The sequence below is a fragment of the Ceratosolen solmsi genome, unplaced genomic scaffold (genome assembly GCF_000503995.2).
Source record: "Ceratosolen solmsi marchali unplaced genomic scaffold, CerSol_1.0 scaffold27, whole genome shotgun sequence".
NCBI classification, from domain to species: Eukaryota; Metazoa; Arthropoda; class Insecta; order Hymenoptera; family Agaonidae; genus Ceratosolen; species Ceratosolen solmsi.
The window spans coordinates 1,464,035-1,480,675 of NW_011948426.1; the positions used below are offsets into that span (position 1 = coordinate 1,464,035).

The window sequence follows — 16,641 nt, forward strand, 5'->3', positions numbered from 1 at the left end:
ACCCCCTCCCCCCTCCCCCCGACAGCCACCAATTCTATTAAAAAAATATCCGATAATTGACTATAGTAATGCAACCATAGACAATAGTCGTAGAAATCTAACTCTTTTCTAGCTCGATACGATGAAATTGTTGGAATGCAAGGTAGCGTCGACATACTCGTTAACTGTGTAAATCTTGTCAATGAACTCCGAACGCAACACATGGTCGACACCAATTTAGTAAGTAAATTACAATCGATCGTCAATAATAAACATTAATCGATACCTAAACAATGATCTATCGATTGTTGAATTATTACCGTATTTTAATGTTCACGAGTTAAGGATACGACTCCTCGATCAAATCATAATGTTGACGTTAGATGCGATTAAATTGGTGATTATTTATTTACCAAGAGAACAATTATGATATCGTCCCATCGGTTCGATTGAATAATTTACGATTGAGAGTATTGCGATAGAATGGACGTAATTATGTATTACTTAATTGGTATTATTGCAAGGGGGTGAAATAATGGAGATTATGGCGTGTACACTCGCGTTAGACGCAATTATTCATTGCTGTCCGTAATAATTACACGAGATGATTACCTTATCATTATTTGTTTGTTTGTTTGTTTTGTTTTTGTCTTTTAGACAGCGGTAATTAATTCCACGCTCATTGGAATCGACAGGATGGGATATCATCACAATGGCAAGGGAGGAGCAATCGTTAACGTAGCCTCCGTATTCGGTCTAAAAACATCGGCTGCGCTCCCAATTTTCACGGCCACCAAGCACGGCGTATGTGGCTTCACCAAATCGTTGAAGGTAAGTTACATTTGTATTATAAGAGCATCAAGTTTTTTAAAAACAAAAATATCTACATATTGCATTGGGTGAGGGAGAAGTAGCGATCGATTGATTGAGTTTAATCGATGATGAAATGGAAATAAGCGGGAAGCTTTGTACTTTGTAATACTTATTATGGATTATTTTTGTGTGATCGTACGCACGTCCAGGACCATTACGAAGATCTCGGGGTTCGAGTGATGGCTCTGTGTCCAGGTCTCACGGAATCCAGCTTTTTACATCACAATTTGAGAGAAGAAACCCTCAAGTTCATTTCCGACAAGTATCTGATAGAAATTTTCGAATGCTCAAAATACATCCAACAGTACGCGGTGACGTTTATCCATATTAAAATTGCGCGAATATTGCTCGGTATTGTACGAATTGTTTTTTTTTTTTTTTTGTTGTTTTTTTACTTTCAGGCCGGAGAATGTCGGCACGGCAGTCATCAAGATGATACAGAATGCAGAGGCTGGGGACATATGGATTTCGGAAGATGACGAGCCGGCGTACGCCATTGCCGATCCACAGCCTTACAAGGAAAGGAGAGTTTTAGTGTAATGAATGTGAGAAGGCACGTTATGTATAAAACTTTCATAATATTTATTAAATTGAGAAAGAAAGCTTAAGTTATAATTTCAATTGGTACACTTATTCAACGAACGGTAAACACGAAACCCAAGTAGGTTCGTATGCGTACAATATCAATGCTGTGTAACAGTTGAAACGCTAATATTGTTAACGGCTACAGTCATGGCTTTAGCACCTCAATGGTACGATCGACATTAATGTTATTAAAAAGCGAGTGAAAAGTTATGACTTTTAAGGCGTTGCGTATGCCGTTGCGACCGTCCAATGGATTTTTATATTTCGTAATTGTATGATGGATTTTTAAAAATCGTTGTTTGTAGCAATTGTCTTGTAACATTATTGGCAAAAAAATCTTTAATACAGATACATATGATATTATTGTTGTTATTTCTTCTTTTTTCTTTCTTTTCTTTTCTTTTCTTTTCTATTCTTTTCTTCTCTATTCTTTTTTTCAAACAAAAATTAACATATTCGTTTCTTTAATTTATCTATTCGTCGTCAATTGTACATCTTGGGTAATACGCGATACGTGTACGAGCGTTAGCTAAGATCTTACATTAGCATCGATCCAAACTATCAAAGTCAATAAATAACCAACGCTATCTACTATCGCTACTAATACTGCTTTGCATTTTTAAAGAAGAAAAAAATTGTATGTCCATTTGGCTTGGCAATGGTGGGTGTGAATTTACATCACCACGACTTTACCGAACTTCTTACGAGGTTTTGCAATTGGAATGTCACTTTCTATAATAAACGTCGCATTGCTCTCGTCCGAAAGATCATGTCGATCGGCGCTCTCGGCCGAGTTATTCTTCACTTTATCGACCACATAAGTGTCATCACTTCTCAGCGATTCTATATCCAAAATCTCCTCGCTAGGAAACTCCTCCTTCCCATCCACAATCGTGCCCAATGAATCCTTAAATCCCGACTCATCCGTCGACTCGACGCCGTCAATCCTGTCCAACTCCAATCTCTCCACTACGAGCTTCTTCTTATGGTGCGCGGACCGATTTGAATTTGACGATTCGTCGCTGAATCTCGAAACTTTACGATTGAAAGCGGCACTGTCCGAAAGCGCTTTAGTGACTTCGATCTCTTTATGCAATGCCGACGTGGAGTTCCTCGCGCTTCGCGATCTATGCCGATGCTTTCTCCAGGCTCGTGGTTCGCTCCTGCTCTTTTCATTTTGGCTCCTCAATTCTTCCAGCTCAATGGTTTCCATTGCTTTATCACGCGCCTCCCTCACCCCCGTGACCGTAAATATGGACGAGTCGCGTGCTGACTCCACATCTACATCCGGTGAATTTTGTGTCGTAGCGTACATAAGAATACGGTCGATCTTCTCGATTATCCCATTCAGCCTTGTCAAGCTCTTCGCCTTGAGATTCGACTCGTTTGCCCTTATTTGAGCCCTAGTCAGACGCACTCTAACATCATCGTTAACCTCCTGTCCCCTTAATAAGCCGCTCTTAATGGACGAGCTCCGACTTCTCGTTGGCATTAGCTCTAAATTTCCCCCTCCGTTCTTAAGAGACGTCGGCTCGCTGCTTAATTTCGAATCGAAGCTCGCGGGCACTGTGTCGTCCGTCGTAGCCGTGAGCTTCAATCCTACGCTTTTACCCTCGGCTTCGCGATCGAATTTCATAATCTTTACAGGCACCGGCGCACCCCAGACTGCCAATGCCAGTAGATGATCGTTGGGATGGTAATCGACGCAGGTCACGGCTTTTCCCTCAATCCCCATCTCGTAAATCGCCAAAAGTTTGCCGCTCTGCAAGCTCCACACGCTCAAGGTCGCATCCTCGCTCCCGCAAAACAGCAGACTGCCACAGGGTGAGATACAGGCCGTTATTTGGATTCTGCGAATGGATAACAGTTTACAGGCGTTTGAACCAAGAATTGTACATCGGTACGATTCGAGCGACATATTTACCGATATAATCGCACTGTGATTGCCAATCGAACCAACACGGCACAACAGCCTTACCATTGTTTTCGCGTCACTCCAGTCGCGAACAATACGACACCGGTGACGATAATAACGGCAATGACGCTAAAACGGTTCGATTGTCAATCAGAGTTGACGCGGAGAACGTCGTCGCTTATTTTCACATAGAAAATCACTAGCCAATTTATACCTTTGATTCGTCAGGCCATCGAATTTCCTAAGTACCGTGCCACTACGTAAATCCATCAATCTCAGTCCGTTATTTCGCGAATGCACCAGCAGCCGAGATCCCAATGGATGCAAAATAATCGTGTTGATTGGCACGCCCTCTAATTCCCGAATTTTTATTTTGCGCATAATTTGCCACTCCTTTCTAATGGGCGACTTGCGGCTTCTCTTGGCAAACCAGGCGACAATCACACCGAGGCCGTCGCCCGTAAAGAACGTGTCGTTCTCGGTTTGGAGGCAGACGCTGTTGACGAAGCTCTCGTGAATCTCGAGCTCCTGGACAAGTTCGTAGCCCTCGTTATCGCCGGACGGCAAGAGTGCCCAAACGCGAGCCACCTTGTCGTAACAGCCGGTGACGATGTAGTCGGTGACCTCCATTGAGAATTTGCCGCAGTAGACGTAAGACGGATGTGGCAGGGACTCGAATGCAATGTAGAAGAAGATGTTAATGAAGATGTGACGGGGGTATTGGAGAGGGATGGGAAGGAGGCGAGTATAGCGGAGTATAGCGAGGGTAGAATTGGTAGTTGGCAAGCATTTACTAAGTTTATGTAGCTATGCCGAACGATTAACCAATAGTTACAATTTACCGTGCACTTTATAATAAATTTTTGCGATTGCAATTCCCAAGGCATTGTAAGCGATAAAATTAATAGCCCCGATGAGAGCTGTGACGACAAAATGGCCACCGTCATAATATCGAACGCGAACCAAATACGCTAATACGTTCACGTTTAACGATAAATCCATAATGGGGCCGGATACTTGGTTCGGCCGATGCAATCGAGCCTGTTCTACCTGATGATTTTGCAAGTTTGGATAATTACCTGGATATGCTCGATAATTCTATCCCGTACGTTCCAGAAACGCGCGGTCCGGTCGGAAGACACTGACAATAGAAAACGATCGTCTCGCGCCCATCCTAAGGAATAGATGAAGCTCTTATGGCCGGGAAATCGCACGTGAATACTCCCATCGTGAACCTGTGAACGTTGAAACGTAAAGTGGCGATGTGAGCGCCACGCGATATTACTTAATTAATATTAATTAATTAATGAATAGGAGTTGTTCCAGGAGACCCTAAAGGGGGATCTAGGGGCACGCGCGCTTAAACGCTAAGACGACTCGGGGATGGTCGATAGCGCGGAGACGGGCACGACACTCGTCAACAGCTAGCGCTCGCACCTTGTACACCAGGATCGGATAATCGTGTTCCTCGGAGAGCACGCAAGCCAGGTACTTGCCGTCGTTGCTGAAGGCCAGGTGAAAGCAGCCGTTCTCGCTGGCCTCGAACTCGACGAAGCTCTCGTTGGGGATCTGACAGGTCTGCGTGGCCGGGCGCGACCATTTGGGCGGCGGCGGCTCCGTCTCCTCCGGGACTCGCGATCCCTCACGGGACCCACCGACGTCCTCTAGGTGCAACGGCTGCTCGTAGAACACGGGCTCGAGCTTCGGTGGCTCCACCCCGCTCAAGCTCACGTACAGGCTACTCGGATACTTGTTTCTGCTATTGGACTTCCACCATCTGTACACCTACGGGGACGACGTTGTCTCATTATAATTATTTTCTCGCATTGTGTGAGACGACCTTGGCGATTTATATCGCTCGTGGCTATGCTGTGGAATAATCGGAGACTCGCGTAAGCCTCGAATTCATCAGTGAATTACGAATTTCGCAACTGTGCCGTAAAAATCGCCTTAAAAAAAATGAAATGAAAGTAGGCTGAGATGTGAGATTACGAGACCGAGCGTTGATCTCTTTTTTATTATTTCTCACGTCGTTTAATTCAAGAGTTCCCCTACGTTTAATTGCGATACGACACGACGCGAGACCTTACCAAGTGTTATTCCTTCCTGATTATCATTATTGAGCGGGTCTCCGTGAATGTCCTATAGGCGATATTTTTCTCTTGAATTGTGTTTGAGAGCGGGCGGTTTGAGAGAGCGCGAGTTTGTCGCTCAAATCGACGTTATCGTCAAATCATCATAATCGATGTTAAAAATTGGAATTAAAGCTTCCTTCCGGATTCTACATAAAAGCGTTTTGAGAGGGACGAGAAAATATTTGCCTTTAATGATAATCTAGAGAGCGTCTAAGTTATTTCTCACTCGCATACTTTACCTCGCATTGATTCCCGGCGGTTTTTCTAAAATTCTTTTTCGGCCTGTACAACTGTAATCGAAGCCTCTTATCAACATGATGAACGCCACTGATTCCCACTGGCCTCAAGAAAGCCCATGCCACTTTATACCAGCAAGCATCTCTGCCTATAAAAATGACAACACTGCGTTACGAATTAAACAACATTGACGTGCAGAGATGGACGGAGAAAATATTGTTTGTCATAAGACTCGATGGTATTTTAATGAGATTAACATTGCACGACGAGTGCCATTTAATTAGCTGATAATTAATTTTAATTATTCTCTCAATGTATTAATTAATTTTAGTCTATAGTAGCGATAGGATTTTTGTCTGTTAGCTTGTTTTGTTTTTTGCTTTTGATTGATTTTGGATTTGATGATTTCTTTGCAACATTCGTATTTATTCGTTGATGCTGCGCGTTAAAACTGCGAGGATATTAGAGAAGAATTAATAATGCCAGTGTAATAAACAATAAGTGGCGATGATTAAGTCGAAAGTGTAATGTAATGGATTTACGCGATCGTTCGACGAATGATAATGCTGCGCGTCGGTATTAATAATACTAGATTACAAAATTATTAAATTTAATGGCCGTTCAATCGCATCAATTCACTACGAATAAAATGTATTTGCAAATGTAACTACTACGTCAGCATTATAATTATAAGCGTTAATTCTTAGATTATTTATGTATATTTATTGTTTAGTATATTTATTATATTCGCCGTATTATTGTCGGATTATTTATATCGATTAGATGTAACGAAAGCATTTTTCAGCATTTGTCATCAATCCAGAGCAGTGATTAATAAATTCGTGCCAATAGTGGCTTGGATTAATCGATAAATCAGCTTGCGTTTAATAAATAAAGATGAACGTATGATTGTGAGCCCTCAAGCTCCAATGGCCAATGAAAATATTGCATACGAAACGAATTAATTTTAATCATTAAATCAACGACAGACCAATCCTATCGAATTATGATTATTATTGTAAGGAACACGTAAGAATTGTCGTATTAACCAAATTGATCGTAGCACACACTCGCTTCGGAGTAATTGAGAAGATCGACGATCTCGAACAATACGAGAGCGGCACTTCTGCCCTCCCTAAGCAGATCTTGAAAATCTTGTTCGAATATCAGCTCCTCATCCCAAATCGGCAGCATCGATCGCTTCTCCTTGAAGTCGAATTTTCCCGTTATAATCGGCTGTAAGAAGTCGATGGCATTTTTCTCCTTGTTGCGCGACTTTAGATACTCGCCGGTTTCTTGACTGACTATGTGCACCTTTACCATTGGATGCCTCGTGACGTAATCGGCCTCGAGCATATCCGAGCGATGAATCCATATTGACGTGTATTTAATATCCTCGTCTCTGTCCCCTTCTGGTTCTTGTCGATTATCCTTTCTTTTGTGCCGCTTCCTCGCTTTCGGCTTAGCCTTCCTTCTATTACTCGAGTACTCCTCGGTCGAGTTCCGTGTCGACGAGCTCGTTGTCTTGGATTTCAGCCGCGAGCTGCTCTCAATCGCGTTGCCGCTCCTTTTCTGTCCCGCTGGCTTTACTTGCTGCCCCCTCGATCGCGAGTGCCGCGATCCCCGCCGGGACTGAAAAACCAAAATGAAAAAACTTTGAGTTTCACGACGCCACCTTTGCTTTAGCATTTTTCATCAATTAGGACTATCATCGATTGTCACTCTCTACGATACAACTGACAACTACTATACTACAGTTTGAGCTTCGTTATCATTATTACGGATTGAGACAGCTGGCTGACTCAAACGGCTCTTTTACTCCTAAGCAAACATATTGCGTCTAAGCCCATAAACATTCTACATTATTATGTCCTAATACATTCGTCCTGCTTCGGACAATATAATTCCGAATTACGTACAGTGCTCGTGTCCTCGTACGTCGTTATCGTCGTTTCCTCACTCGATTTTCGCCCAAAAAAATTGCGCGGGATTATTTCAATTTTACTCGAGCTAGACGATCGTACAGATTTCTTCTCGATGACGTTCAATATCGTCTCCTGCTCATCTTCCGCCTCGTCAATATCCTCCGGCTCCTCTCTGTCCACGGATCTTTCGTTAGCCGACAATTTTTGTTGGCCACTCGGGGGGCGTCTTCTCGCCGTACTTTTTCTCCCAACGAAATCCAGCGACTCGCTACTTCCCATCGACGATTCGTCGTCTCTCGTCGTGTCGGACATTTCGTCATCTTCGTCGGCAGTCAGCGGCTGATGCTCCTGAAACAAAATTAATATCAATGATTTGTACATTCGCACATCTAGGATGATGTTGATTTTAACCGACTTGTTGCCAACATTTATAAATTATAAATTAAGCCGCTCACGTCGTGGAAGTTTATCGTTAGGCTAGACGAATGCACGATATCGTCGTACTCTTTTTATTTCAATACGTTAAGAATACCATCACTCAGAAGCAAATTTCTAAATATTACCTGTACTTTCTCAATTCTAGACATTGAATCGCTCGCAGCGTTATCTTCATCGTTGCTCAAAGTCGACACTTCGTTCTCTATCTGCTCTAGGTTAAGGTTGCCGATTTTGATTTTAGGACTGGAGTCGTTAATCGTTTCGATTCGCAGGACCTCGTCGTGATCGTATGAGAAAACCTCGTTGTCGAATGCTTGACGATGATCTCTCCGTTTGCTTTTTGATCTGGGCGCTGCTTTGGGCATCCAAACTCTTCCCAATGGTTTACTATTCATTATACACGACGACTGTTTATCAATTTTAGTAAATATATCGTTAAAAGCTGCGCGCGCAAGCACTATCACCGTTATTCAACGCTCGAATAATACACAATTACACAACCATTTTTCATGCTTCGCTAATGTAAACATTGAGAACTGCCTTATCGGCTCTTGTCAGTCAATTTTTATTTGCGTCCAAATTATTTCGCAACATTATTAACTCCTAATAAAATTCAATGAAACGTGGAAATAAAATATGCGTATAATCAGTCGATCGATAAGCTATTAAGATTCATTAGTATATAGTCTTGCCGTTATCACGGTATAAGAAGTTTCCTATCGCTCTGTCATATTAACCATCTTGATAAATTCATACAATTAAATCGAGGAGCAGCCTTCACAAAAATCAATGACACTTTAATCCTTCTAATGAATTGGCCAGTCACCCTCGTTAATTTAATCTAGATTTCTTATCGGAACCACAAAAGAACGATCAATCGTTAAATATTTTACCTCGCAATCGAGTCTAACGCACTATCACAGCTTTCATCGTAAAATTAACCGACAAAAGTCAGGTTGAATTTAGGAGAGAGAATATTTTGCATGCAAATAAATAAAATAGCAAGCAGTCCAATGCCGTAGTTATACGTCAACCTAAGTAAAGCTCAGTCCATAAATGCGGGCCGCTCGCATTAAAAGTATAAGAAAGCGCAATCGATTTTTATTAATAACAATACTTGGATTATCAGATACTAGTTTCTACATAAACGTATATATATATATATATATATATATATATATATATGCACAACATAAAAGTTTCAAACAAACTCGGCTTACTTGGCTGATCTTGGCGTCGTGGTCACGACGGTGGTCGATCGCTTGGACACGAGATCTTTTCTGCCTCCGACATTTTTGCGCGACTCCGTACCCGTGGCATCCATGACCCATTGCCGCCTGCGCGGCTTCTTCAGGTCCTCCACGAGATCACCGGCAGCGATCTCGGACTTGTCCCAGCGTCTTCGTCGACGCGTTGACTCGGCCCCGGACATTGGCAGAACGTCGCTCGTCGGCTCCTCGAGCGACCCCTCGCTCTCCCCCTTCGTTGGCACATCGACTTCACTCTCCGCCTCCGACTCCCCCGACAGTCGACTGTTCGCTGATTCCGTACCCGCGATCCGCTCCTCGTGAAACTCCTCTATCAGGTCCAATGACTTTAACACGAGACTCTTCCTACTGGAGGACGAATCGCTCGAGCCATCGCCGATTCGTCCCTTATCCTCCATCTCTTTCCTTCTCTCTCCATTCTCCCGATGCACGTCCACGACCACATCGACCACTCGATTAACCAGCTCACCAGCTTCGTCATTATCGATTATGACCGCCTCGACGTCCTCCGTCGACTTAACGTTCTCCGATCGTCGGAAGAAGGCGAAACGTTTCTTAATCGACTGAGCGATGCTCGACTCCCTCGGCGGCTGGGACGCTTTCGCCGGTTCCCTCGACACTTCCGCCTCCTCGTGACGACGACTCTTCGTCGATGACTTGGCGCCCTTTCTCTTTTCTCGGAACAGCCGTATTCGAGAGCCCGTATTATCCAACTCTTCGTCCGATTTCTCATCGGTGGCTGACGACTCGTCCGAGCCCGCCGCGGCACCAGCCCTCCTCCATATTCCCTTCCTCGAGGCTCGCGATCTCGACTCCTTGGATCGATTTTGCTGTCGATCCATGTTTACAAGCGGCATTTATCGATCCCTGGCGGATCCGAAACTCGCCGAACGCGTCGCCCAACAATCGGCCGAGCGAGCGTGTCACGTCCAAATGACGCCGCCACCAGCATTCTTATTCGATGGAAAAGGAGCGTTTGCGCGTATGAATCCTACCACCTGCTAGCTACCATCTCAGCCAGGACTTTGTCTTCTTCTCCTCCACCTCCTCCTCCTCCTCCTCCTCCTCCTCCTCCTCCTCCTCCTCCTCCTCCTCCTCCTCCTCCTCCTCCTCCTCCTCCTCCTCCTCCTCCTCCTCCTCCTCCTCTTCCTAACTCCACGATTCAACACGGGCACGCACACTCGAAACTTTGGCTTACCGACGCCACCGCGTAATCGGCCATCGAGCCTATCGATCGACCGTAAACGATCTACGGCGCACAAGCCGAACAAGCACGAGGAAACGACGTCCCAGCCGCTGAGGACGCGCGCCGAGCTTCGCTGCACCGGTAAGAGCGTACGGGTAAGAGCGTGGATTCGACACGTTCGGGAATTACCCGAATAACCCGAAAGAGCCACGAGCACACCTAGCATCCAAGTGTTTCCCTCGCGTTGCCAACGGAGTGTCTGCGGCAGGTGCTCGGCCGGACGTGGCACCCGCTGCCTGCGCCGAGTCACCACGAGGCCTATCGATCGATCCAAGCGCGAGCTCCACCGGCTACGGCGGCTCGCTTCGTAACTGCACTCCCCTACCATCACCGCCCCTAACGAAGGGCCACGATCGAGCCGTTGGGGGATGGGGGGTGGGGGTGTACCCCGACCCTTCCGCTACGCTGGCCTCGGCTCGTGTGTCGTCCTCGGGATTTTTTGCCCGGCGCTGGCTAATTTGCATGATCGCCGACTGATCAACATGATCGGCGACTTGCCTACTGCAAATATGCCTTAGCCGGAACGAGACTGGTGGCGGCAATTAATGGTAAATCGATGACCTAGAAAGGGCCAACCGTCTCTGTTTTCCCCGCGTCTCATCCACGTGTCTCATCCACCGGGCGAATGGCGATCAATCTGTCGACCGACGAGGTAAGCGCGGGCTTTTTGAGAGACGACGGATACGGCATCGATCGCACTGCGATTCTTATTTACGATGCCGTGATCACATGCGATAAATAATAGAAGGCTTTTTAGAAGTTTTTAGATCCGCGCTAAAATCTTGAAGTTCTATCGGGCCACCTAGGCGCCGGCGCTTTACCTCGTCTTTCTCGCTCTTATTGCTTTTTTTTTTTGCTTTTTGTTTATGTTTGTTTTTTTTTTTTTTTGGTTCTTTTTTTTATTTTTTTTTGGTTTTTTGTTTTGGTTTGGTCTTTTTGTCGGCAGATAGAGAGTAATTGGGTGTATGTGATTTATTATATCAAGACTTCTCCTTTACATTTCGTACAATTGTAAAATCTCTGTGAAACAATGTACAATACTCGATGTCAGTTATTTTAAAAATTAACTAATTTCTTCTTGTGCTCGTCGACATCTCGCCTGGCTGGCTTAAGTGTCCAGTGGACTGAGACAGGCCTCTTCCTGTTGCACGGCTGTTTGCCTCGCTAATTCCTGAAAAAGTCGAATTTTTTTCTGGGTTACTCGGGCCGATTGAAAGGGTCGACGAGAGTTGAAAAGACATTCGCCGGCCGTCGATAAAACGAATAAAATGCTATTTACATCATTGATTATTAGCTGGTAATCTTTTTCGCATTGGAGAATGACGGGATCCTTGAGATCGCCAATGGGCCTCTTGACAACCGGTTCTACATCCGACTCCTGGCGTATAGTCTTCAACTTGAGCCGATACTCCCGATTCTTCGCCTCGATAACCTTCTCCCTTCTACTCTCTCTGTCGAAGAGCTGCGCCACATGAAACATCGTACGCCCTCGATTAATAATACTGACATAATAACGATGACTTACTATTATCAACGCGTGCTATAATCGTTGTATAATCGTAGACAACGAAGGTACAGAGACGTTGGCAATGACGTATTGGACCTCTCGCTCGTTATCCACGACACATAGGATCGACCAATCATGTTGATTGGCGAAATCGGCTTAAGAGGTAACTAATGCAAGAAAATAATAGAGTCGCGTTCTGGAGTAAAAGAGCCTACTCACGCCGGTCAGTAGGATCTTGTCGTTCTTGTAATTGTGGATGAGGCTTTTCGAGAATTCGAGCATGTAAACGGAGCCGTTGCGACTGCCAACCGCGAGTAATGGACCCTCGTGCGTCTTCATGCAAGTCAGCGCCTCGTCGCAAACCTGCGTAAGTCACGAATGGGCAAAGATGAAATGGAAAAGATGAACGGGAAGGAGGAAACGTGACAATGGGACGAGGTAACACCTTCACGCTCAAGACCGGCATATCCTGCTGGACGAGCAGATCCCAGACGTCCAAGGTGCCGTCGATCTTCGAGAGGAAAAAGACGGAGTACTTTTTCGAGCTCCATACACCACAGGTCAGAAGCACACCGTAATTTCTGCGCCGAAAATGTTTTGTCGGTTAAAGACTTTGTCAACGCTTTTTTTATTTTCCTCTATTCTTTTTCTCCCCTACCTCCCCCCTCCCCCTCCCCCCTCCCCATCCCCTTCCACCCTTTATGTCTATTATGGCATTATCAAGGAGAAGGAAGTGTTGTTTGGCAAAAGCGATAAATCAACATTAGGATGAGCTTATGAGGAGCTGCCTTATGAGGAGATAAAATCCTCCATGCACATTCTAATTCATCGTAGGGGAGCTTTTCCATCGCTTTCCCATTAACGGACATCGATACATCAAAAGCAATGTGTTCAGCGCCCCTACGAAATAATAAAAAGTACTATCCGTGCATTATCCGCGGTAGCATTATACGTTATCGCAGCCTCGCTCGATATGCCCAAGCCCATGCAATGCCATGATGGACCAATGGCAGATTTGATGGTACTTACGGTGTCCATATGATGCTACCCTCTCTACAGTCTTCCGACCAAATTCGCGCAGTCCAGTCGCCAACCGATAAAAAGTTTTTGAGGAAAGTAGGATTCCTTTCGACGCTCAGTACCGCACCGTATTGCGCCTTGTACCTTTGCGCAATCTTCTCCGAGGCCAGCTTTCCCTTCCGGTTCCCGGATATCACAACGCCTGCGTCATTAAATCATCGGAATTTTAAAGTTACGTAGAGACAGACACGCTCGCGAGCAATTAGTCACGGAGACGACGGACGAGCTAGCGGAGAGAATGGCTCGCGCACGTATCTTTTCATGCGTGCATCCGCTGGGGGGACGTAGTGCAGTGCCCCCAATGAACAATAAACACAGACTCACCATTTTCCAGGCCGCACATGAATCGTGTGCCGACGGACGTTTCGAACTGCAGAGCCGAGACGCCGATCGCTCGGTCGAGATCCTGCTCGTCCGGCTTCTCCAAGTCAATCACGAGCGTCTCCAGGGGCACTTTCAACTTCCTCGTGTCCCACCACTTGATCTAAATGTTGACGATTCAGGGAGAGGAGGATTTGGAGGGAGGTGATGGTGGTGGTGTCGATGGAGAGGATGGGGGTTGCGGGGATAAGCAGATCGGTCAATTAGCGGCTTGTACAATTAGGCTACCATCCGGGGACAATGTGAGCGAACGAGACAGATTATGGGAATCTGTTTCATGGCTCTAGTTTGAAGGGAACGCGAATTGATCGGAAGGGCCGAGAACTCACGACGAGGATGAAATGCGAACCTGGCCATCCCTGGAGGCGCTGAAGAACTCCGTGCCGGTCTTGGAGTTTATCCAAAGAACCTTGCTGCAAGGATCCCTATGGCTGATCTCTTCGGGGCTCATCGACACCGGCGTCACGCTCTTTCGGATGTCCCAGATGGCGACCTGACCGGTTAGTAGGCCACTCGCGAGGATGTTGCTGTCTTTGGGGTTGTATTCGAGCACCAGCATGGGACAGAACGGCTCGAGCGTAAGAAGTGGCTTGTTGGGATTATCTGGATGGAAGGATGGAAATTCAGTAGTCGGGATGGGTGATATTTGTATTCATCGGATATTATATTATTTGTAATTTTCATAATCGAGAGGCCGTGATCATCGTAATCCTCATGATTGTCATCATTTTCCCTTCAATTCATACTTTTCTGCAATTCTAATATAAACTTAGCAAAGCCGTTAAAATAATGTAAATCGTTCGCCATTACATTTTAATCGGCATTTTTTTCAATCTTTCGATTATTCACATTGTTCATTGCATTTGTTGCACTAAATTAATTAAAAAGAGAAAGTAATTAAAAATTATCTTGCCACCGATGAGCATCATTCGAATGAATAAATCCCTTCAGAGCAATGGTTAATTATTAAATGCATTGAATTAAAAAAGAAAAATAAATAAATAAATAAATAAATAAATAATGATAATAATAATAATAATAATAATAATAATAATAATATAATTAATTCTCCATACTAATACGAATATTACCTTATTATAAAATTGTACCGGAACTCTGTAACTCTAGAAAGCAATTATCGATCATCAAATCTCATTATTATTCTAAAGATGTAAAGATGTGAGTGCTTCATCTCTCACGCGTGTACTTCTTTCAGAAAAAAAAAACAAAGCAAAAAAAAAAAAAACCAAAAATAAGCAAAACCAAAATTGAAACGAAAAAACAGGAATTTCTTTAATGAACAAATTGAAATTTGACAGTTTTAATATTATAATCCACGTCAATGAAACTCGAAGGATTATTGAATGCGCCTCTTTACTTTAGTCGAATTTTTTCTTTCATTCTTTTATTCTTTATTATTTCATGTATGTAAAATTGAATTGCATATAATAATTGCAATATTCAGACAAGCCCTGTAGAATATTGTCCACGTGAATGATTGACAGAAGGAAAGGATCGGTGAGGTGGTCGAGTAAAATGAAAAAAATTGCTTCGATATTAAGGCGAACGATAAATTACATAAGGTGCAATTGTCTAGCCGAGCCGAGGTGAGAAGATCGATGCTGCCTGCAAAAAATTCTCATTGTAAAATTTGCAAGACGTTGTTCCATCCGCTGGTGATTAGAATTACGACGCGGTAATCTTATCATAGATGGCGTAGTCTCCTACACAATCATCCAGAATGCCATCGATCCATCCACGCCCGATTGCCGCAACCTCGTCGTAGCATTTAAATCGCTTTATTTCCATAACTTGGCTGGACATTTGCATGAGTTTGCGAAGGGAATAAATGCCCGCGTCTGACATCCGAGCCGCCCGAGGGCTGAAGTCACGTGACTCGGGCATCGAACCCTCCAAATCCGTCGATACCCACCGATGTTCCAAATGTAGGATATGGGACTGTAATCGACGAGCTTCTTGAAGTCGGTGCTAGAGTAGCTGACGGCTAGCTTACTCCCGTGATCCGGTGACCAGGAGATGTGGGAGATCGGACGCTTCACCGGCAGCGGGTCCCGGTACACGTTCAGCGTGCGGCAGAAGGTCCGCTCCACGAGGTCTGTCACATCCGTGTCCTCGAAGTACTGCTGGTAGATGTTGCAGCCGTTGTTTTGCAGTACGCAGTGCTCCATTTGCTGAAATTGGTTAAGGATGTGGCTGTGCCTTTGATGGAGGAGCGTCGGTCCTTGGTAATGTATCTTTTTGTTTTTCAAAAATTGCCTGACGCGCGCGTTTGTCGATTATCGTTCCTCGTAAAAAAAAAAAAAAAAAAAAAAAAAAAAAAAAAACCAAATATTGATTAATCGCCAGTGTAAGGGGCTATCGTTCCAGAGCTTATCCTTACTAAAGAGCGATCTTTTATCGATAGATTTAAACGATCGATGGATAATCGATGAATTAATTTAAATTGACTCGAGCCTTAGACGTACAGATAGACGCACAGAGACGACGAGGATTATCTGGAATAGTATGGTACGAGGAAGAATAGGAGTGGCCACGTATGGTATGTTTACCGGCAAAAGTTGAAGCAGAGTGTGAACGTATAATTCATCTTTTTCAATTTTTCGGCGATAACGAATCGTTTGTTCTTGGTCGTCCTTGTTAACGTCTCGGGGCCATCCGCCTTCCACGTGAAGCATCCCGCTGTTTTTAAAGACAGCGGTTGTCGTGTTCACCTAATGCAAAATCAATAAAGCTAATACGAGATATGGGAATTTAGCAGGATGTGCAGTGGCAGTTAGGCAACTCAAGTCATTTTCTAAGTAATATCGTGTATTTAGTGGAAAAACGTGGGCGGTACAAGTTACAAGTTACAAGTTACAAGTTACAAGTCACAAGTTACACATACAAAAAAAAAAAAAAAACACCGAGAATTTAGTTAATCAGAGAATTTCAATGGCTTTTTTTAAACATTAGCGGATATGTCGTAAAATTCGAAAGCGCAATTGAGAATATGCAGATTGAGAAGGGTCCTTTTCAAGCAAATACTCGTCGCTCGATACGTCACCTCGTGAG

The 16,641-nt window shown here is 44.4% G+C and overlaps 3 protein-coding genes across 3 annotated transcripts in view; 1 reads left to right on the plus strand and 2 right to left on the minus strand.

Annotated features, from left to right (window-relative positions):
• Nucleotides 1–1,819, plus strand: part of LOC105363099 (15-hydroxyprostaglandin dehydrogenase [NAD(+)]-like) — a 7,868-nt gene extending 6,049 nt beyond the window's left edge. The window contains exons 4-7 of the mRNA XM_011500694.1: nucleotides 113–219; nucleotides 637–810; nucleotides 1,002–1,156; nucleotides 1,254–1,819. Coding sequence (XP_011498996.1) covers nucleotides 113–219; nucleotides 637–810; nucleotides 1,002–1,156; nucleotides 1,254–1,392 — 575 coding nt within the window. The 3' untranslated portion in view covers nucleotides 1,393–1,819. The remainder of the gene's footprint in view (nucleotides 1–112; nucleotides 220–636; nucleotides 811–1,001; nucleotides 1,157–1,253) is intronic.
• Nucleotides 1,820–2,110: 291 nt separating this feature from the next.
• Nucleotides 2,111–10,197, minus strand: LOC105363303 (jouberin). The gene is made up of 9 exons (XM_011500970.1): nucleotides 9,308–10,197; nucleotides 8,213–8,474; nucleotides 7,644–7,997; nucleotides 6,774–7,356; nucleotides 5,727–5,872; nucleotides 4,790–5,137; nucleotides 4,432–4,587; nucleotides 3,567–4,024; nucleotides 2,111–3,287 (listed from the first exon to the last, which is right to left on the minus strand). Exons 1-9 carry the CDS (start codon nucleotides 10,195–10,197, stop codon nucleotides 2,111–2,113), a joined length of 4,374 nt encoding a protein of 1,457 aa, XP_011499272.1.
• A 1,512-nt stretch (nucleotides 10,198–11,709) lies between these two features.
• Nucleotides 11,710–16,641, minus strand: part of LOC105363304 (dynein intermediate chain 2, axonemal) — a 5,116-nt gene continuing 184 nt past the window's right edge. Inside the window, 9 exon segments of the mRNA XM_011500971.1 lie at nucleotides 11,710–11,772; nucleotides 11,881–12,063; nucleotides 12,328–12,471; nucleotides 12,554–12,689; nucleotides 13,138–13,330; nucleotides 13,513–13,672; nucleotides 13,919–14,172; nucleotides 15,503–15,761; nucleotides 16,140–16,384. Coding sequence (XP_011499273.1) covers nucleotides 11,710–11,772; nucleotides 11,881–12,063; nucleotides 12,328–12,471; nucleotides 12,554–12,689; nucleotides 13,138–13,330; nucleotides 13,513–13,672; nucleotides 13,919–14,172; nucleotides 15,503–15,761; nucleotides 16,140–16,384 — 1,637 coding nt within the window.

What these genes read in the sequence shown, in the direction of transcription:
- LOC105363303 (XM_011500970.1), bottom strand. Translation starts at nt 10,197, where the DNA reads ATGGATCGACAGCAAAATCGATCCAAGGAGTCGAGATCGCGAGCCTCG. An exon ending in TGTGTGCTACGATCAATTTG is followed by an intron (nt 5,873 to 6,773) that starts GTTAATACGACA and finishes TCATTTTTATAG; the next exon opens with GCAGAGATGCTTGCTGGTAT. An exon ending in GATGGCCTGACGAATCAAAG is followed by an intron (nt 3,288 to 3,566) that starts GTATAAATTGGC and finishes ATCCATTCGCAG; the next exon opens with AATCCAAATAACGGCCTGTA.